The sequence below is a fragment of the Sebastes umbrosus genome, chromosome 19 (genome assembly GCF_015220745.1).
Source record: "Sebastes umbrosus isolate fSebUmb1 chromosome 19, fSebUmb1.pri, whole genome shotgun sequence".
NCBI classification, from domain to species: domain Eukaryota; kingdom Metazoa; phylum Chordata; class Actinopteri; order Perciformes; family Sebastidae; genus Sebastes; species Sebastes umbrosus.
Window position 1 is genome coordinate 12,206,331 of NC_051287.1, and position 23,216 is coordinate 12,229,546.

General features: G+C 40.6%; 1 protein-coding gene across 2 annotated transcripts in view; it reads left to right on the forward strand.

Annotated features, from left to right (window-relative positions):
* Positions 1-5,525: 5,525 nt before the first annotated feature.
* Positions 5,526-23,216, forward strand: part of si:dkey-34e4.1 (carboxyl-terminal PDZ ligand of neuronal nitric oxide synthase protein) — a 59,527-nt gene continuing 41,836 nt past the window's right edge. The window contains exons 1-2 of one of the 2 annotated variants that reach the window (XM_037752662.1): positions 5,526-6,076; positions 9,464-9,535. In XM_037752662.1, the coding sequence (XP_037608590.1) occupies positions 5,972-6,076; positions 9,464-9,535 (177 nt within the window). In that variant the 5' untranslated portion in view covers positions 5,526-5,971. The remainder of the gene's footprint in view (positions 6,077-9,463; positions 9,536-23,216) is intronic. The other variant, XR_005204395.1, reaches the window with a different exon arrangement.

Below are 23,216 nucleotides of genomic sequence, written 5' to 3' on the forward strand. Positions count from 1 at the left end.
ACTTCCGGTTCTTCACTATGACTTTGAGGCTGTGATTCAGAGTTGTCTCACTCAGAGAGTGCAGTGGGTAAAGAGAATAAGTCAAATGATAACACAGGGTTCAGATTTGTTTTGGCAGCACACCCAAATATTGAGATCAGCTGTTTTGCAGCTCTAACCTCGCTATCATCGCAAAGTTTTGAGCAGTGAACTCTGCATTTCATTTGAAGAACCTTCTTTAAGGGTGCTTTTGATAACATTAATAACGTTCAGCCACTAGATGTCGCATTCTCCCTCTCCGGTTCCATTACATTTACTTCACAAAAAGTCGTTGCCAGGCACTTAAGGTCAATCTCAGCCATTTATCCGTTTTTTCCACACCAACTGACGACCCAGAGATACCACGTGATACTAACGTTGTTTTTACTATTGGCTCACAAGCCTTGTTAGATATCAGATGTCTTTCACAGAGAGAAACAAAACATTCATTTTGAACCCACCAACATTTTTAAATTATTAATTCCCAATCCTAATCTTTTTTCTTTCAGTAAAAAAAAGGCTCTGTGGATGGATTTTTATTTTTTTTAAATATTCATCGACATAAAAATGTTATCAATAAGACCTTTAAGCAGTGAATGTAGATGATAAAATCAAGCAAGGTAACAGTGAAAACTACTGCTACAAAAGCTCTATTTCCATTTATGATTGGGGGTCTTATTAAAGGATAGTCAGAGCATTAATATAGCAGCAAACAACTATTAACTATGTAAACATATAGAGGAGTAATGTCTACCTGAGCAGAGAATGAAGTTTCTCTCCATGCTTTGTTGACATAGCCGGGCCGGCCGCTCATACTTTTTAGTGCATGTGAGCGTGCCCCACGGGCTAGCTCACGGCTGCCGCTCTGCACTGCTCTCATACGGTGGTTATAGCTGATAATGCCGTATGTCATCGCAGAAGCGTAGCAACCACCCTCCGGTTACTCCCCCAGATCAACACTGTTACCTCTGTCAGCACTTTTTGCTGTAGTTTTCACTGTTGAGAGCCGCGTGGAGGCAATAGAAATGCTCCCGATCTCGCATTAAGCACCTTTAAGTAGTGAATGTAGATGATAAAATCAAGCAAGGTAACAGTGAAAACTAGTGCTACAAAAGCTATATTTCCATTTATGATTATTAAATATTATTATTATATTTATTGAAAGAAACTGTCTGACTTTTTAAAATAATTCGCACTGACCGTTACCACTACAGATCTGTAAATACCCTCAAGTGTTTCCCTGTATTTGAGTCCTAAAATGTTGGACTACTTTTGAGTAAACAAAAAAAAGGAATGATTTCTTTGGTATGACAGTATTAAAACCCACTGTGCAGACAAAACTCTGAATTGCAGCCTGAATGCATTGTTAAATAGGCATTAGGGGTATGTTTAACATCGGGGAATGTATCTGGTATACCCAAAGATAAAGACAATTTTATACATTCATTTATTTTTCAGTTGGTTTAAGCTCAGCTGAGGCATTCCTGCTCTGAGCTTTTGGTAGCATGGACTCTGGTATACAGAGAATTTCATTAAAAGCTTTCAGTGCATGTGTCAGCTTGTTTACGTTTGGTTCCTCGTGATCAAGCAGCCGGTAGCCAAGTTGTGGCTGCACATTTAGCGGTAATGGAAAAACTGGAATGTGCGCTTATTCGTTCTCCTTTTTAAAAACACGTTGTACCTTTTTTGTTTTATAATCTGTTGACTGATTATCTGCTGTGTTTATTATGAGTCTTAATTAGTACACTCTACCAAAACCCATTAAAAAAATCAATGAGGGGGAAGTGTCTTGATTCAGGGACTAATTGGTCTGTATCCCACACAATCACCAGAGCCACGGTTTGCCTTTGTCACGCAAATGAGGTATGCAGTGGTCAGCAAGGTGCGATTTGTGTTTGTGTTGTTTTGTCGCCTCTGTTGTGTCGTCGGTAATAAGGATGCTTTGGGAATAACTGTTTACACGTACCTCTTACAGCTGTTTCTATCCTAAGTCTATTACTGGCTGGTCGGTGACTGATTGGATTATTCACAGATTACCACCAGCTCTCAGGTATCATACTTAAACAGATACAAAGGAGTATAACTAGCACAAGCATGACTATGAAATTACTATATTGTTTGAGCTGATGGAAAAGCATTTGTGTAGCATTTAAAACATGCACAACCAGCTCTCACAAGTGATTAAACACTACACACACACACACCAGCAGTATGACACTACACACTATACGGTTTTAATGCTCTCCTTGTCCACAGCCATCCATCCAGTTTTATTTGATTTTATGATTTTATTGATTTTACATCTGCAGGTGTTGAGTGCATATTTTGCTGTAAGGGATATGTGTATAACGTGTGTTGTGATGTGAATCCTGATCCTGTTATCAATTACTGAATTAAACAAACTTGCTACTACTACCCTGGTCTTGGCTTTTTATGTTTTTGTAATGTGTTTTAAACCAACGCACCTGCGATTTGAGCACCGATTTGGTCTCATCTGTTTGTCTTGTGTTGCTTTGAAAACTTGCATGTCAAAGTGGATTATTAGATCCCTTTCATAGCCTATAAATACCACTAAGTGGCATTCAACCTAATGTGATCCACAGTGTTTGTAATTGTGATTAAGCTACTTCAGAGGTAATGAGATGCTTTTATTATTTTTGTCTTCCCTTTGTACATGGAATTCTGTTTGTGACATGAATAGCATTTGATAAACAGGCCTGTGATTACTGGGACTGGATTGCTTTCGGAGCAAATAACCTCAAATAAAGCATTTCATTTATTTGTGTTTGTTCAGAGGACACAAGTAGTACAATCTGAATTCATCAAATTGTTTTTTCTTTTAGAGGGCACTGTAGCTTTGTTTAGATCTATAAGACTAATCTAAAATATTTCTTTTTCAGCATGGAAAGCCTGCTAAGGTAGTGGTTTTCAAAGTGGGGTTCAGGTACCACCAGGGGTCCTCCAGGGGATTCCAGGGGGTCCCCAGTATAAAGGGGAATAATTTATTTTCACTAAAACTCCATCCAAAAGCAACACAATGACAGAACGTATGACTATTTTTGTCATGGGATATATACACCTTCTGTGTAAATAGGGCTGTCCTCAACCAAAGAAATTCTTAGTTAACTAACACACTTACGATTTTGGCGACTTATCGATTAGTTGATCTGTGAGTTTCTCCACAGAGAATCCCACTAAAGCACCACTTTAAATCTGGTGTTTACCAGAGATGTGCTCATCAGCTTCTTGAATGTAAGTCATTCAGCATGAAAAAAACATAACTAGTCGACTGAAACCAAAACAACCGATTAATCGACTAAGAGGGGGCAGCCCTATAAGTGGAATATACCACCAAGCATACGGATATTCTTTAAAGTAAGTGTTACTTTTCAAAAGTCTGAGTACTTTTACAATCTTCTTTAAGGTTTATACTTCTGAGTGTCACAAATTTTCTTTTATTAATGATCAAAGAACAACATCTGAAAGAGGATTTCAGGGATTTCAGGTTGAGAGTGCCGAAGAATTCTTCATAACATGTCAACCTCGTCACACAAATCCAGGTTACCCCAACGTATTTTATGTATACGCTGAAAGCAAAATAAGCACATTTCCTAAAAATGTCAAGCTACTTAAAAGTGTCCTATTGATCCCAAAGTTCTTTGAATGTAATCCAGTGGAAAGCTTATTTTAAAGGTTGTTTATACTGTGTGTCTATTTGATTAATTAATCAAGTGAATGATCACTACTTCTCAGCATTTAATTAAAACTGCATTATGTCAGCATTAACCCTCCCTTGTGAGGCATCTCCTCTCACCTATAAAGCTTATTATCTTTTCAAGAGAGCAGATTGTAGGGATTTAGTTGCCTCTTTCTCATATTATTAGATCTGAATTCATTTGATTTGCTGGGATTAGTCCATATAAGTCCACCTGGCAGCGACTTTTCTTTTATATGAAGTATTAATCTGAAAACATATCTGGTAAAAATTGCATTTCAGCTTCAGTAACTTATAGAGAGTAATCAACAGAGGGCGCTGTTGCATTATTTCAATAATATGTCTCTGTTTTAATTAAGTATTTAACCTAGTATTTAATTAATAATGCAGAACAAAGAGAGGACACCCCTTTTATGGGAATTGAACCTGTGATGCTCCTCTTGCAGCTGTATTATTGTCCTGAACATGCATATAGGTTTAATAGCAGCAGTAATATGACATAAAAATCAACACGCCATCATGTCCACTTTATGATCAGCAAACAGAAATGTATTGTTTGAACAGAGATCCTCAAGTCATCAAAACTATCTGTCATGCAGTTAACAATGTCTGTTTAGTGACTGAACTCTACTAACAGACTCACTGGGCTCCTGTGGGGAAACTGCAAGGACGATGTAAACAACTAATGAGGTTTGTGCAATGAATCTTAGCCATTTGATCATCAGCAGCATGACTCTGTAATGCAGTTATGAAGAGCAAAATACAACTTGAAAGATGCCTTTTATATTGAAAAGAACAGCCTAAGGCTCACGGCCTACAGTAGAATCACTGCATGATGCAATAAGAAAAATGTAGCCGGAAAAATAATGTGCCAAACTAGCCACTACTGGGCAAATGTGCCACTTGATGACGTCACCACGTTACTGAATAAAAAGGCGGGACTTCAAGCAAGGCATTTCAGGAGAGTATAACTCCCTTTGGCGTGGACTTTGGGCTTTTTTGACTCTGCAGACCTTTTACATGCACAAAAAACTATATAATAAAGTGAAGAAAAGGGGGGGGAAAGCACAGAAGCACAATAAGTCCCCTTTAAAGGTCCCATATTATGCTCATTTTCAGGTTCATACTTGTATTTTGTGTTTCTACTAGAACATGTTTACATGCTGTAATGTTAAAAAAAAAACTTTCTTTTTCCTCATACTGTCGGCCTGAATATACCTGTATTTACCCTCTGTCTGAAACGCTCCGTTTTAGCGCATTTTGACGGAATTGCAACAGAATTGGGTTGCTAGGCAACAGCTTGGGTCCATGTGTACTTCCTGTCAGCTGATGACATTCACATACACTGCAAACCAGGAATAAACTGGTACACATTTAGAATGTTAATTTTAAAATTGTGTCAAGGGTCTAAATATTGCATATTCGTGACATCACAAATGGGCAGAAATCCTGACAGCTTGTTTCAAATGCAGAGTTTCTGAATACGGGTCTGTGTGTGTATTTCCCTGTGGATTGAATGTTTCGATACTTTCACAGTATTCATATAGGACTTAAACCTGCTTTATAATAAAAAAACATGAAAATATCACTTTTTTATAATATGGGACCTTTAAAATATGACCTACTGTTGAAATTCCCTCTTTTTTTTTTTTTTTTTTACTTTTCTGAAGAATATCTCCCCAATATATACTGTAGTAAATCCACCTGCAGATTCACAGGAATAAGTGAATCAGATGTCTCTATCTCCAGAAGGAAGGACTGTAACTATCAAACTCCCCATGCAGCTCTGGGTTGGTTGCATCACGCCTGGGAACTTTGCTCCAATGAGCAGCCTGCTTTGTGCTGTGTGGAGAGAGAGAGACAGACAGACAGACAGAGAGAGACGGAGGTTGCAGCGGTGCTTTACCACCAAACACACACACACATCTCCACAGCGCGCCAACATCACCTGCGGAGAGAAGAACAGCGCTTCTTCCTGCTCTGGAAACACACCACGTGGTGTTTGTGGTTGTTGTTTTATTCCGAGAAGAGAGAAGGAAATCCTTCTTGGAGTGTGTCTCGGTGTGTTTTTTTTTTTTTGCGCCCAAAAATCTGTCCTCTCTCTCTTTGAGGACAGGACCCCAACAATGGACTGCGTCTCCAGCGGGAACTCTCTCCTCCTCCTGGAGCCACACAGGACGACATTATAGTGTGATATTAGTAAGTTAGAGCAGTGTTTGGGTGAGCTGGAGACCCGGGATGCCGGCGAGGAACAGGTACAACCTGGTGGACGATGTGGCGGACTCGAGGCTGCCTCTGCACAACGACGAGGCGTACCAGCATGGCATCTCTTTCCAAGCCAAGGTGAGATCAACTCTCCTCCTTATTATAATTAAGCAGGTACACTGTGGACCCTTTCAGCTGGGATCCACCATCACCATCACCATCACCATCAAGTTTGAACACATGTGGTTTAAAGGTCCCATATTATAAAAAAAAGTGAGATTTTCATGTTTTTTTATTATAAAGCAGGCTTAAAGGACTGTTTGTAACTTTCAGAAATGCACGTTAACAGCGACACCTGTGGCCGTTAAGTCAACGAAAGTCAGCGTCCTGTTGCCCGCGTTTGTCCTCGCTCTACGAGGCGACACACGTCAGCTAAAACCACAATATCACTCTATATTTCACCTGCTTGGCAGTAATGTTAGCTGACCAGACGAAGGTCTCTCCATGAATCACTGCTGATCCTAGTGTTGGCTTTTCCTGCCTCAGTTGAAGCAGGAAGAGAAAGGTTATCGCCTCCCGACCGCGGCCGGAGAGACACCGGAACCTGGTCGGAGATGATAACGTTTCTTGCTGCGGAGCCCCGTCACTTCACAAGACATGGGAAACCTCTGTTGGTCTGGAGGAGCTGCAGCAGTTATTTCTGCACAAACGTCCACTAGATATTCTCAGAGCTACTAACTCTTCTGCAGTTTGGAGTGAGCGTGCATTCACGTCTAGAGGTGGAGAGAGACAGCGAGAATGCGAGCTGTGTGAGTGAAGGCAAGCAGGCAGAGAAGAGACTCCAGCATATGCGAGCGCGCATGTGTCCCGACCCGGTACATTTATACGCTTAAAAAGTTACAAACAGTCCCTTTAAGTCCTATTTAAATACTGTGAAAGTATCGAAACACTCAATCCACAGGGAAATACACACACAGACCCGTATTCAGAAACTCTGCATTTGAAACAAGCTGTCAGGATTTCTGCCCATTTGTGATGTCACAAAAGATGTCACACAATATTTAGCCCCTTGACAAGATTTTAAACATTCTAAATGTGTCCCAGTTTATTTCCTGTTGCAGTGTATGTGAATATCATCAGCTGACAGGAAGTACACATGGACCCAAGCGGTTGCCTAGCTACGCAATTCTGTTGCAATTCCGTCAAAATGCATTAAAACGGAGCGTTTCAGACAGAGGGTAAATACAGGTATATTCAAGCCGACAGTATGAGGAAAAATAAAGTTTTTTTTTAACATTACAGCATGTAAACATGTTCTAGTAGACACACAAAAAACAAGTATGAACCTGAAAATGAGCACGATATGGGACCTTAAATGCTGCAATAAGCCTAATGGGGAATATGTAATCCTTAGAGAGCTGGATGTCCTTATTTTTTGGTGCTCAAAAAGTGAACTGAACTGAGTGTATTTTCAGGTTTTCCCCCAAGTCATTGAATTATTAACCTCTCAGCTTGACAGTTTTTTTTTTTTTTTCAACTTTATTTTTGGGACTGTTTTGCAGGCAGATAGAGAGAGAAACAAGAGAGCACAGTGGTAGAAAGGGTTAACACATGGCAAGTGTTACTGGTCCCAAAGTTCAATCACAAGGCTGCTTCTTATAGCTTTTGATTTGCTTATCAAGCAGCTTCCTCATCTCTTTGTTTTTGTCTCTTTCTTTCTCAGCATCTCTTTATTCCATTTCTTTATTCTTTAATAATAAAACACAAACAGTTTTATCTGTGGGAATACAACTCACACTTTTTAACAAAACAAAAGCAAAATACTAAGTAAGAATCAGGTTCAGGTTCAGGTGACTTTATTTGTACCTGTAGGTAGATTTGTTTTGCAGCAAAAATAGAGGATGGCATCTGTATTGACAATAAGGTAGAGCACAGACAAGAGACAGACAGACCAAAAACATGACAAAGAGTACTCAAAGGCTTACTGGGATCAGGACCCAGCAAAAAGAAGAAGGCCACAAGAACAATATAAAAAAAAACACTGAAATATCAGGACAAAAAAGACGCAATAAAATGAGATAAGGGATAAACTTTTCCATAAATATCTACCTATAAATATAATCTGATGGCAGGTGGGACTAAGAACATCCTTCCTCATATAGCAGCATGTAGCCTACATATTATATAAAACAATATCGCAATGAATTACTAACAGAGCTACAAAGATTAATCAATTAGTTGTCAACTATTAAATTCTATTTTGCTAATTGATTAATCGATTTGAGTCTAAATTCTCTGATTCCAGCTTTCTTAAATGTGAATATTTTCTGGTTTCTTTACTCCTCTATGACAGTAAACTGAATATCTTTGAGTTGTGGACAAAACGAGACGTGAGGACGTCATCTTGGGCTTTCGGGGAAACACTGATTGACATTTTTCACCATTTTCTGACATTTTAGAGACCAAACAACTAATCGATTAATTGAGAAAGTAATCGACAATGAAAATAATCATTAGTTGCAGCACTAATTCTGAATGAATACAAGTTTAATAAATATATGGGCCAACAAATACAGATTGATAAAAACCCTTCTCTTTGATAAAGTTAACATTTGTGTCAGTGTTACTCATTTTACACCCTCAGACATCAAAATAACAGTCACAACAAAAGCAACATGGTCCCCTAGAGCCGCTTCATTACCAAAATTTGAAGCCACAAAGAGCTTATTATGAAGGCAAAGCTAGTCCTTTATACAATACATTACACGCATAAACAGAGAAGCACTAGTTGCCACATTTTTAGAGCTGCAACAATTAATCAATTAACTAAATTAAATCAACTATTTTGATAATTGTTTAATCGGTTTGAGCAATTAAAAAAACCCTCTATGACAGTAAACTGAATATCTCTGAGCTGTGGACAGAACAAGACATTTGAGGACGTCATCTTGTAAATAATAAAATAATCGACAGAATAATCAACAATGAAAATAATCATTAGTTGCAGCCCTACTTCTGAATGAATACAAGTAAATAAGTATATAAGCCAACAAATACAGATTAATAAAAACTCTTCTCCTCATCTAGTTGACTATTTGTGTCAGTGTTACTCACTCATTTTACATCAAAACTACTAAAAGCAACATGGTCCCTAGAGCCGCTTAATTACACAGCCACAAATTTGAATATATGCAAGCTACAAAGAGCTTATTAATAAGGCAGAGCTAGTCATTTATACAATACATTCAACACATAAATGGAGAAGCACTGGTTGCCACATTTCAATAGAAATATTTGGTTTGATATGATGGATAATAAAGATGGACGATGCATCTCCACTATGGCTTTTACCACATATTGTAGACGGTGTGAAGGCAGTTTTTGTCTTTATAAGAACCCCAACAAACATTTTATTTTTGGGAGCCGTTGGAGATAATTGTGCAGCTGTGGTGTAGTTTGTGTGTGTGTGTGAGGTAACATCTGTGTGACTCTCATGCTCTTCCAATGTGTGATTGTTTACTTCAGTACGTGGGGAGTCTGGACGTGTCCAGGCCCAACAGTCGGATGGAGATCGTGGCAGCCATGAGGAGAATCAGGGTAAGAGATGGACAGAACCTATCTTTACAATAACACAGTAAACACACACACAATACAAAGACAGTGTCAGATGAAGTTTGTATTGAGAATGTAGTGACGCACGAACACACTGGCTGGACAACAGATCAGGGACTTGAACTGAATTTAGCAGAAAGAAAAAGCAATAAGAAAGAACTGGAGTGGCTTTCTTTGCTGAATAGTGCGTTGCCCTTTCTAGATGATGTTTGTGAAAGTTCAAGGACACTGTGTGTGTGTGTCAGTGTGTGTGTGGGCATGTTATTGCGGCCTTTGATTAAAGTCACACAGTGGCTTAATATTATTATTGCATTATAGAGCTAATAGTTAACTAGAATTTTGCAAAGCAACCTTTTTTTTGTATGAGCTTGATTTCCTCATTGTTATTCACACTAATCATATCATAGTCAGACTCGGTGTGTTTTTCCCCCCCCCATAAAGCTATATCAGCAGTGATACTATGGGGATCATGTAATCATTTTCCCCCTCTCATTGTCCCAGCGGGGCCAGCATTTTCCTCTAGGAGCTAACACAGAGCCGTATATCAGAGAGCCGGGGTGGTTCTGTAATGTTAGTGTGACTCACCAGACTCGCTCGGTTCAGACATGACAAGGCTCTTAACCCTAGCTCAGTGAATATGCAGGAGAGAGATGTCAGCGTGGTTTCATTTTTTTTTTTGAGCTACTAAAAAGCCATAATGTGCATTTTATCCTCTGAAAAATGCAACACTCCCAAACTTTTTCTTTTTCTTTTTTCAAGACTTTGTTTTTGGCTCCTCTAGTGTAAAATATTGGATTTGTATTTTGGTGTGAAACTGTGTGTGTGTGTGTGTGTATAAAATCAGAGGAACCCCGCTGCTAGAGAGAGTTATTTTAAGCAGACTAAACCCATCTAAGAAAGTAGGTCTATGGAACAGAGACAAAAACCAGACTGTTTATGAGTGCGTGTATCTGTGCGAGTGCGCACATATACTAGTGCTTCTTATTTCCTTACGATTCCCAAACTGACAAATCAATAAGGTTGTAAAGTAAACACGATCATCGGGGGTGATACACGGCAAGCTGAGACAGAACATAAAACAGCCGTGGAGCAGGTAGAGGCAGGCAGGGAAGATGCTTTTGATTGCTACAAGAAAAAAGATTATCTCTGAAAAAAACAAACACATCAGACCTAGTTTTTACATCAAATGGAGTTCTGTTTACCAGCTCCTATTTATGTGCCGTTGCTATTTAAAGACGCGCGCTCATTAGTGCTTATTCATGTCCGAGTTTGTGGATGCATACATGCTGGTTTTGTGTATGTCAAGTTCCCTCGAGGTCCAGAGAAAGCTTTGAATCAATAATGAATGTATTTAGGTTGCAACTCTCAGCCTATTGTATAGAATATCTGCTTTATAGAGTCCCCTGTGTGGCTAATGTAAACAGTTAGGAAGGACCGGTCTATAAACTAAACTACCTCTCATTTGTTATATCTTGTCATGTGTGGTTAATGTGATCTCTGCTGACGGCGACTAGAGAGATGTTACTATCTATAGACGTGTGTTAACACTGACTGGTGGATGAACAGACAGACAGGAAAAATAATGTGTTTTCGTAATTAAAGCATGTCAATGTGTTCTAGAAGAAGAACATAAAAATGAGCATATGTCCCCTTTTAAAATAAAAAACAAAACAAAACAACAACTCATATTTAGGGCAATTGGAATGGGACCACAAGCAGGAAAAACTGTAAACACAAACATGTTTGTGTTGAAGAAACATTCAAATCTTCATCTGTGACATGCTAACATGTAGTGCAACAGTAGCAATGGTTATAGACCATGCTAAGGAGACAGATGGTCATTTTTTAATGGGTTACGTAAGGTTAATTGTGATGTGTTTTGGTTTTTCTCTGATGGGTCTTACTTGTCTGTTTGTTTATGGTAACAGTATGTCTATTGTATATGTACTTTTTCTCAAACTGAGCTGCCTATGGATGCAAAATGAATTTCAGTGCAAACTGACAATACAGTTGTATCGTATCGTAACGTATCGTATCGTAACATATCGTATCGTATCGTATCGCATCGTATCGTAACATATCGTAACATATCGTATCGTATCGTAACGTATCGTATCGTATCGTAACATATCGTATCGTATCGTATCGTATCGTATTGTATCGTATCGTAACGTATCGTATCGTAACGTATCGTATCGTAACATATCGTATCGTATCGTATCGTAACATATCGTAACATATCGTATCGTATCGTAACATATCGTATCGTATCGTATCGTATCGTAACGTATCGTAACGTATCGTAACGTATTGTATCGTATCGTTACAGTTTGCAAACGATGACATTTGTAGGTAGGTGTGTGCATGCACTTTGGCAATGGAAGTACGGCAGAGTGCAATAGCTTGTCAAGCTATGCAAGAGCGTTAACCGCCAAAGAACGTGAATACAACCTAAACAAATTGACTATCCAGATTTGTGTGCTGTTAGTGAGAGAATAGAAGACATTAGCAAGTGGCCCAATATTCAGTGTATAGTGATATATGTGGTATATATACATATTTGGTGGAGAAACCTAGCATGTAAAGTCACACAAGTGAGAAAATACGAGCATACCAGTCACTAGATGTTTTGAGAGTATTGGTTTAATTGAGTTTTAGAACGGGCACTACAAACATTTTTGATCATGGTAGTCAACACGTTTAGCGTAACGTTATAGCTCGCAGCAATACACATTAATAAATACATGCTCGTCTGTGTTTTATTATCTACGCCAAGCATTTACGTAAGTCACTACGAGCGACAACGGACGCGTTTGGCTGAAAGTCACCAGTTAACTCAGTCACTCAGTTAAACCGAAACACCTGTTGTTCTGAAACGGTCGTGATCCTGTCAGAAGTCTGTACGGCTTAAGTCCGCTGTTGGAATATCGATTCTGACAACCAGACATTGATGACATTGATTGTTGATGCTGCTAAACGCTTTAATTCGATGTTTAAAGCTTGATAACCTGTCTGGATGTGCTGGGGCAATCCGCCACTTCCGTTGCCAACATGCACACGCATATTTTTGATGACGTCGGGTCTATAGCAAGGGTCTGTAGTAGCAAAGCCTCTGAGTGTCTTAAATTGAGCAGGGGTGTGTTTTATCGCTTTTGCATTCTGTTTTTTTATTTGTAAGGGGAGATTGTGTTTTTTCTTCTTTCAAAAATCGCATAGTCCCATTTTAAAGTCCATTAATGTCTTGTAGAATTGCTAGTGTGCCTGGTTAATGTGCATCTGGTGTGTGTGTGTGTTTGTGTCCCCTGGTTTCAAACACATGGGAAGTAAAGATTGTATTTTGGTGCCAACCAACCGCCTCTTTTTGTGGGGGTGAAGCCCCTCACACTGTGCCTCCGCTGAGTGAATGCAAACACATGACGCGTTTTAGAGGGTGGGCGCGCGCGTTTAGGGTTGGTTGCCAAGTCAAACGTAATTAGCATTGTGTAGCTGCATATTGACCGGCCTTCCTGACTTTCTCTTCCTCCTCTTTTCACAAAAGCAAAAAGGCCTTTAATTTAAAAAGCGCAACCCCCTTTAGCCGAGGGACTGCGCGCAGCGGAGGAGTTGAGTGTGATTAAAGAGTGAGGAAGTCCTGGAACCGAGAGGGGTTTTGCGTGGTGGCTGGCTGGCTGGCAGAGCCGTAGTCGTTTCATCTCTCTCTCGGCTAATCTCTTTAGTCTCAGTCGATGTGAGAAGAAAACAGGAGCAAACATGAGAAGAGAGAGAGAGAGAGAGAGAGAGAGAGAGCACAGAGCAGACAGTGAACCTAGGTTAGACAGAGCTGTGCTAGTTCAGTCAGGTCCTCATACACACCTGCCATTCCAACAGCAACAAAGTGAAAAGACACAATTTTGTATCCTGTGGATCTTTTCAGAGTTGTGTTTTGTAAAAAACCTTTTTCCCAGTAAACGGCTGACTGGTCCCACTGTGTTTTGTGGTTTATAAGAATTAGTTTCATTCAGTTTGACCGGTGGCATAGAAACCTCCCCAGCAGTGTGCGCGTGCGTTCACACACACGTGTTGTATGAATGTGTGTGCGTGAGACCCCTTGCATTCAAAACAACCTCCGCAATTGATTAATGAAGCTGAAGGACAAACGCTGGCGTTGCTGCATCCCACTGCCTCAGAGTGTGTATTTACTGGAATTTCCTTGGGAAACAAGCACAAACTATTTACAAGAGGTCTCCCTACAAAAGGAAACAAGTTTAAAGCTCTCCTCCTCCTCACCCCCTGTCTTGTGTTTTTGTCATCCCAACCCCCCCAACCCTCTCCATCATCCACTGCTGTTTTCTTTCCATCCCCTCACTCTCCTCCTACCAAAATAGACCGTCTCAATTTAGCCCATCTCTGCTATCTACTCAGTGCTGACGGGAATAGATTTTTAGGCTGCGGGCCGGCTATGCATGCTACCCTTTGAATTTTGATCGGCTCTAATGGGATTTTAAGCCTCCCTCGCATGTCCGTCAGGATGCAGCCTCCTTTCCTCAAGACTGCCAAGAGTCTCGCTGCTGGAGATGACATGGCTCCCCTCTGTCTGCATTTGTCCCCCTGTCTGTCTGGAACACCTCACGAGAGGATCTCTCTCTCTCTCTCTCTCTCTCTGCCGTGCGAGAAAGAAGGCAAACCTAATGTGTTTTTGGGTTCCTCCGTTTCAGCACGGGTCCGTTGAGCCCGAGAGCATGCTGAACTGTCATGACTCAGTCAGGAGAAGATGTTTTGGCTGAGGGGATGTTGCAGGAAAACAGGCACTCTGGACCTGTCAAGAGTGCAGCAGACATTTCTACTCTGCCTTAGTTTAACTTTGTGTCCTCTAACGCTTCAGACTTTACTCAGACTGTGGTTGAAACTGTTTTAGATTTTGGAGAAGCAGTTACATAATAAGTCAATATTGGCGTACAAATATTTGTTTTATTGCAGCAATAGATCTGCATGTACACACAGAAAACGAAACCTTACATATACAGTACAGGTGTGTGTTCACATGTGCAGACAACCAGTTTGTGTGTTTTTTGTTTGTTTTTTCAACCCATTCTCACTCCCAACTCGTCAAGTACCGCCGCTTGCTAAGTGACCCTCGGCATCGGATTCAGACGCTCGGAGGCACCCTTTAGCAACTGTATGCGACGCACCGGGTTTTCAACTACAGTGGAAACCTCTTATAGTGATCACGTCTGTCTAAGTGGTCTGAATTTTTGTTGTTGTGCATCATTTCTCGTGCAGATTACCATCTAATTGACATTTGTGTATTTATTACATGAATACACCGAGGGTGAGGCATCGCCGTTTTTGGCCGTCTCTGCAGCGCGAGTGTGTATGCAGATGAACGGCGCCCCATTTGCCCGGTGCTCCTCGCTCGCTCACCCCATAGCGACATTGAAGGAGACGGGCGGCGGTCTGCACGTGTGCCGCACAGCTGGTTGAGGATCGGAAAAAGTTTCACTTTACATGACCAGGGATTAACGATCCACTTGACGAGGGCGCTTTCTCCGTGCGCATTTGTGTTTTTATTCAGAGATTTTCCCCTCATGATGTCAATGTGCACACAGCGCGGGTATCCAGCCGGAAAGCAGACAGTCCACGAGGCAAAGCATCAAGGGAGTAAAGTTAAAAAAATTAAACAAAAATTCAATTAACGTTAGTCTAGCGTAGTTTTAAAATGTTTTTCCATATGTTGTCATGTAAAGACCCCAAATGAACACTATAAGCGGACTACTTGATTACGATAAGCAAATTCTTTAAACAGCATTTATATAGGAATGAGTCCGTCCTTTGTGATCACTATAAGTGGTTTCCACTCTGACGTAGTATTGATAGGGTGAGAGTCTGCTAAGGGTTAGGGTGATAGGAGAGGTGGATGGGTCAAACAAACGCACGACTTTCAACCAGTAGACCGATGTTAGTGGCCCGTGTGAAACTAAAAGTAGCATTGACTTATTTTGTCACGTCAGTCATTAGTCACGTGACTCGTTGGTATCATCAGTCCCGTGAGTCGTTAGTCAATGAAGTTAACGTCATCCACGACCGATTCCTAACCCTAACTAAGTTGCTATGTTGCCAAAACCTAACTTCCTGTGAAAACGTATGTTTACATGCCTCTAAAAGTAACGTAAGAGGGGTACCCCGTACGTCGGCGTCCGATGCCGAGGGCTACTGACCAAGCGGCGGTACTTGACGAGTCGGGAGTGAGAATGTGTTGGTTTCTTAAACACAAAACAAATATCAAATATAACTTGCATCACAAACACAAACAGAACAACACAAATACTGGCATTACATATTTCAGTTGCGTCTAGGCTCGAGGATGTCAACAAAAACCCAAGAGATTTATTTAACTGCCAAATCATGAAGCAAGGCTAAGGCATGTATGTGTGTGTGTGTTTGTGTGTGTGTGACATTAACCATCTGGTTTCTCTTCTCTATGCTCATGTGACCACCTGTCATTCACTCATGCAACACTGTGGCAGCAGTCAACTTATTTGCTGGCAGCCAAAATAAAAAAAAAAACAGAAGAAACAGAAATATCCATATTTCACTTCCTCAGATATCCCAGTTTCTTTCCCTGTTTCTTTCTGTTTCTTTCTGTTTCTTTCTCTGTTTCTTTCTGTTTCTTTCTCTGTTTCTTTCTGTTTCTTTCTCTGTTTCTTTCCCTGTTTCTTTCTGTTTCTTTCCCTGTTTCTTTCTGTTTCCTTCTGTTTCTTTCTGTTTCTTTCCCTGTTTCTTTCTTTGTTTCTTTCCCTGTTTCTTTCCCTGATTCTTTCTGTTTCTTCCTGTTTCTTTCCCTGTTTCTTTCCCTGTTTCTTTCTCTGGTCAGATGGCAGATTTGGCTGCTAGCCATAACAAATGAGGCATTTCACTCTAAGTGGTCGTAGAGCCGACGTTAGACTTGGACACAGATGATGATCAAACAACGTGACCGTTAGGAAAAACTGAACCAGAGTCAGGACCCGACACAAACTGTTCCGAAATATCAATGAATCACATTTTTGCATAACAATTACGCACCCTGCACGTCCCAGAAAAAGCAGCGGAGAAATGAGAGCACAGATTAACTCCAGGGGGTGGGGGGGGTTACAGATCTATAGCAAAGTGGGGGCGGTTGGACGGGTGTTGTTCTGTGTGCACGCTCACATGTGCGAATATGGGATACGCACTATTTAAGGAGGCATTGGGGGCATTGTTTTCACTCTGCATTCATGCAAGCTTAATGGCAGATGTACAAGAGCATTGTGGGTGACCTATATGTGTACTGGATTAGACGTGATCTCAGCTTTGAAAGGGTTGCCCTCCCTTTGTTGAACCAAACCCCCCAGAGAAAGGGGGTCCCATTCTTCATCATTAACAGTCATTTGAAAAGAAAAAAGTCACACAATCATCTGATCAGTGTTTTTAAAGTGCTGCATGATCTGCTCTGTTAAGACCCGGTCACACCAGAAAGTGGCACAGTGGTATTCATCCAGGCGTGTTTCTAGAAGCTTGGTGACATCGTGGCTACTCGCAGGGCTAGTTGCTGACCTACTGTAACTGCTGAGCTAACTGCTAACAGGCTATAGGGAACATGCTAATACATGATTTCATTCAATAAAGAGTTGGATTGAAGCCATGCAGATTTAATTTGCCCCTGTGAGTGAATGCACCTGAGTAGGGATGCACAATGATAGTGGCATGTCATCGGCATATAAAGGCTTTAAAATGAAATATTGGCATCGGCCAGAAATGAACATTTCCTCTGATATGACAGGCGGATCAGATGATGCGTGTGCACATTTGACGCGAACCGTTGACGAAGTGGGTGTCAAAACAAATATGTCTTTTTAAAGTGTCCGAAACGGGTAGCAAATTTGCTATTAATAATGATTAAGGGTGTGCCGATTCACTCAGCTCAAGATACGATTTACGATATTGGGTTCACGATCTCAATACGATATGACATTATAACAATAATATTAATAATAATATAATTATAACAATTGTTTGACCAATCACTTTGTTGTAACTTTGCTGTAAAACCTGACATCTTGGAAACGTTTTTATTTTAGCAGCAGACCTTTGAGTCACAAAAACATCACCACAGGGAAATTATTTTCTCTTCAGGTTATGTTTAACATGTTCATTATCTTAATCTTTCACAAGCTGCTATAGCTTGACAGCTGTGAGTACTAACAATAGCCATGTTTGTTGTTTACAAAACTGGGATGGGTTTTTCCGATGGATAAATTTAATAAATCTAGTGTACTCTTGCTAGTTTCTCTAGATTACCAACCCTAGCTTTAAAAAGTGAATGTCGTCATTTTCGCGAGTGCACGCACTTGAGTTAATGTTTGATCGTGTATTTCTTTTCCTTTTTTTTTTTTTTGCTGTATTTTTATGCTTTGTTCCTGCTTTATTTTGACACTGGTGTGTGCGGTGGAGGGACAGCAGGTCTTTGCTCACATGGATGGACAGACAGGTGGTGAGTGGTCTCTTACTCCACAACCAGCATCATGTTGCACGCATCCACAAACACACAGGCTTCTGCTTTCATCATCTGCCCCGAGGCGATGTCGTGTCTTTCAGTGCCACAATTAGTCAAGTCTTATATATATATAAACTCTGATGATCTCCCCGCGCTCACCCAAAACAAGCCCCATGATAAGAAAAAAGACATTTCTAAAACCATGAACTCAATCCTGCTGCCGAGCCTGGAGGCACATTTTCTTCAGATGTATCCTGACCATCGCTCTCTGCAGCCGCAGCACGCACAGTCAGGGTAGTTGTGTTTTTTCCTTGTTTCCTGTATGTATTGGATACATGAATATAGAGTATGTTGTTCGTTATATTAGAAGATTTGGAAATCATATTGTCTAAAAATAACACAACACAGTTGTACAGCTTAAAATTCAAATGTCACACAAAGCAATCAGGGTTGGCATTTTCAACCAGGTCAGCTGTACAAAGGCAGTGTTATTTTTACTCTATTTGGATTCTAATATGTCAGCAAGTCTAAGCTTTTAGTTGTGTACAGTATAAACGTCCCAGCAGAGCTCATAGCCAGAAAACTCATATGAACCGTCATCTGTTACCGCCTGCTTCAAAGCCTTCTGTAGCTAATCTCAAGTATAAACACAACTTAAGTCAACAACAGACCAGGAACTGTGGACACGTGCGTGTGGACGTACTGGGTGGGTGTCGCACCTGTATATCTTGCGGTCATGTGAGCGCAATTGCATCAGGGTGCTCGTACAGTATGTCCTTGAGTTTGCACAGAATGATGTATCAACATGTCCTGTATTTGTACAAAAGGTGGACAAAATTATAGGAACATTTTTATATTATGATTCAATCCAATACAAGAGCAACACAATAAACTTCCATACAGATTTACTTCAGCTAATTGGGTTAATAATTTATATCAGATCTGCAATATATTTGTTTATTTTTAGCCACAAGAGCAGCAGCTGTCGGTCGGTTGGTCAGTCCAGACTGAAATATCTCAATAACTATGCGATGGATTACCATGTACAGACATTCATGGTGCCCATAGGATGAACCCTACTTACTTTTGTGAACCCCTGACTCTTAATCTGGTGCCACCATTGGGTTGACATTTGGGGGTTTTGAGCGACAATATCTCAACATCTAATGGATTCCCGTGAAAGTTCTTACAAACAGTCATGTTCCCCAATAACTTTGGTGTTCCCCTGACTTTTTCGGCCAGCGTGTTATCCGGTCAAAATTTCAATTTGCCCAATACTTTCTGACTAAATGCACTAACAATCCCATCAGCCTCAGCTGTATTTTGTGTTTAGTGGCTATAGACTGTATATACTGTAAGAAGTGGACGTAGTCACCGTGACGTCACCCATTGGTTCCCATCATCATCTGCTCTTCGCTGCAAGAGGTCATTGCTTCGTATGCTACCATAACCACAACTGTGTTTTTGGTCACTGTGTCTATATTTGGTTAAAGTAATTCTCTGGTCTGTAAATTTACTAATTCAGCTCGGTCATCCCGATCGTCCCAATAAAACAATTCCATTTGAATTAGATTAGAATTTCAATCACATGGTTTGCCTCGGTTCGTCTGTTGATGAATGGTACTGTTGAGCCCTTATTCTGCAGATCCGAATTAACCACAAATGTCAGGCCGCTCCTCCGGTCTCCCTGGCAACCACCTCTGCCGCCCAAAACATGTCTTTCTCAACTCCTCGTCAGGTTTTAGGACGGGCTCAAAGTTTGTTGTGGATGGGGGGGGGAAACTAACCCTGTTTGAGTTGTCATGAATATGTGATTCAGACAGTTGCACAGCAGAAGCAGCACTATTTTGTTGGTGTTCAATTTTTTGCAAAACACACAAGTATTTTTTATCACACAAATTAAAGTCTACATTTTTACCAGATCCTCCATGTTACTTTAAATAAACGTGTCAGGTTTGCAAGTTGTGCTTCTCTGCCCGGAAGCATTCTTTCTTAGCATGAGTAGGCAGATAAACAAGGCCTATTGTATTATGGTTATCGTTTGTTGGGTAATGATTGAGAAAAGTGCTGCAGGCTTCTGAGCTGGCAGATAGGCTGCCCTACTTCTAAATGTTATTTGGAGTCGTGTGTGTGTGTGTGTGGTTCTGTGTGCGCATTCATCTCTGTTCTCTCATCTTGTTCCAGCGTGCTACATAGAAAGCCTCAAGGTCTCATTCTCCCGCTCCTATATCGTTCAACCTCCCTCCAGATTCTCTTTTTGTTTCACTACCTTCGTCTCTCTTTTCGTCGTAGCTGCGTTCGCTCTGCCTTCTCCTTCTCTTGGTCTTTGTTGGTATAAACATGCAGGATTTAAAAGCTCTGAGCTCAAGTTGACGTTAAATCGCTCCTGACTTCTGGTGTCAACAGTTACGGTTACCTACTCCATACCTTTTATAGCTGTTAACATCTTTATTCGGACTATTTGGAATGACTAAATACCTTGATGAAGCAATATTGTGTTTTCCATATGGTGACGCAGCAAAAGTATGTCATTCAGATTGTAATGTGAGGTGCACAGATGTGGCGTAACGGTTCCCTATTACAAATATTAGGGATGGAAATTAATTTAAAAATGTGTATATTTAATTAACTCCCAGAAAGAGAGAGGAAGAGAAAAAAAAAAAAAAGAGACTGCAAAAGAAACGTATCTCTCAAGTTGTAATTCAGTTCAATTCTACGGTTTAGTGAACTTCACTGCAGACTGGATACTAGTACTACAGATATCAACTTCATTTCATATGAAGGAATTGAATGTGGCTCTAATGCAGTCGTCAACCTCCAGTTCTGAAGTGAGGCCAGTGCTGAAGTGCCTTAAACTTGCGTTCTTTCTAACAGCCAGCAGGGGGCGACTCCTCTGAATGCTAAAAGAAGTCTGATTGTATAGAAGTCTATGAGAAAATGAGCCTACTTCTCACTTGATTTATTACCTCAATAAATATTGTAAACATGAGTTTATGGTCTCAATTGCTAGTTTCAAGTCTTCTTCAATACAGCATGATGTTCATTTAGTAAATTATGGTCCCATTTAGAGTCAAATAGACCATAAAGCAGGGGATGATTTAGGGCGTGGCTACCTTGTGATTGACAGGTCGCTACCACGGCGTTTTCCGGTCTCTGAGTTGTCCATGTTTTCGTCTTTGAACTTTAACCCTTTCACAGTGTGTTTTCAATTCATGAAAGTTAATTATAACATGTTGGTGTCTTTATTCAGCATTCGGTTGTACTTATCTCAACCCTCTCATGTCACTTCTGGTTGCAAACAACCAAGGTTGCGACGGCCAAAATGCCGAACTCTGCAAAACGGCAGTCCACAAACCAATGATGTCCATTCAGTAGACCTGTGTATTACATGTGTCCCCTGAATGAAAGGGGTATCAAATGGCTGCTTAGACATATCAAATTACATATGTGAAGGTCTCAGAGCATTTTTTTTGTCATAATTTAAAGGAATAGTCCGACATATTGCAATGATTATTTGCTTCCTTGCCGAGAGTTAGATGAGACCACTGATACTGCCAGAAGCCAGGTAGCTTAGAGTAGCACAAAGACTGGAAACAGTTAGTCTGGCTCTGTCCAAAGGTAACAACCAGCCTACCAGCACCTCTACAAATCACTGATTAACATTTTATATCTTGTTTGTTTAATCCGTACAAAACCCAGTGTGTAAAAATGGGTGGTTTTAAAGTGGTTTCATGGGGGATTATTGAATGATTTCCTGGAGTTGCCACTGGTTTTCCATTTTATGTTGATCTGTATAATTCTACACATGACTGCATTATATTTTTCAATATATGTCAAAGTATGCTGCTTCTGTAAGGGACTGTTTATAGTAAATAATATGGACCCTCTTGTACATTGGGTGCACTTTCTGTTGTCACTTACTGTAAAACCCTCATTTTATCTGTTGAGTTTGACAGATGTGTGGTTCATGGATGCTTTAAGGAGTCCAAAAACTTGTCAATGGGATTATGTTTTTGGCTTCAGTCCGTTGGAGACACAATGGCCGCTCCCTGTTATACTCTAATTGGATGAATGATGTGAGTAAACTGCTGCCGCTCACCCAACGGACTCTAAACGGCTTCAGCGCTGCCATCCACACAGCCACTAACAAGATAACGTATTCTCTGCAGTCCAAATGACGGGGCTAATGTGACTGTCGCTCAGATTAACACCATTTTAGTCTCACAGAGGAGGACCAAGTGTCCCCCGCCTGTCAAACTCCGTCCATTCATTAATGTCCGTCACTTAGGTTTTTCAGTCAAAGCTGTATATTCAGTCGTTGATGGACCAGAAAAGGTATGCTGCTGCTGCTGTGTGACTTACTTTAGTGTTGTTTATATAACACACCACTCTGCAGGGAAAGTTTGAGAAGCTGCATTCATTGTTATCTCCTCTTGCATCAACCTATCGGGGCAGAAAAACGGAATTGATAATGAGGGAGGAGACAGCCCATGAGCCGTCTAATCATATGCACTGGAGGCATTAGCATATTTTTGGAACAGAATCTCAATTTCCCAAACTCTGTACTTTTCTTGTGCTTCCTTTGAATAATTTGATCCCAATTGGATTTCATTATAATCTTTGCCTTTGACTGGTCTGGTTTCTCACTTTCTGTGTGTGTGTTGTGATACGCTCGTCAGATCGCTTTCTTGTCTTTCTGTCTGATCGTCTCCCCTTGCCATCACCTACATTCGGTACAAACAAGTACAGGAGTGTGTCGTGACTTCCCAACATTATCCAGGCTCCATTATCCCAGCTAAAAGTATTACTGAGCTGACCTTCTCTGACCTTCGGTCACAGTTACAATGGATATGAGACAAAGAGATCTCTGTCACCAAATCTCTGTCACTTTTGGACAGTATGACACCAGCCAAACATCTCTCGAGGATTTACAGCTGCTAAACTTTGTCTTGTTTTGGGGTAACTAGTGCAGTGCCCCAGTTGGAACCGGCCAATTGCTTGGCCTCCAGGATGGCTGACAATATTAAGAGAGAAAACATTTGACTAAATTCTAATGACTTTTCAGCGACTAAAACTGGACTTAAACGTTTTGAGTTGTCGTGAGTAAAAATAGACTAACACTATGAAGGATGAAAGTGACTAAAATGTGACTAAATCTACTAAACATTTTCATTT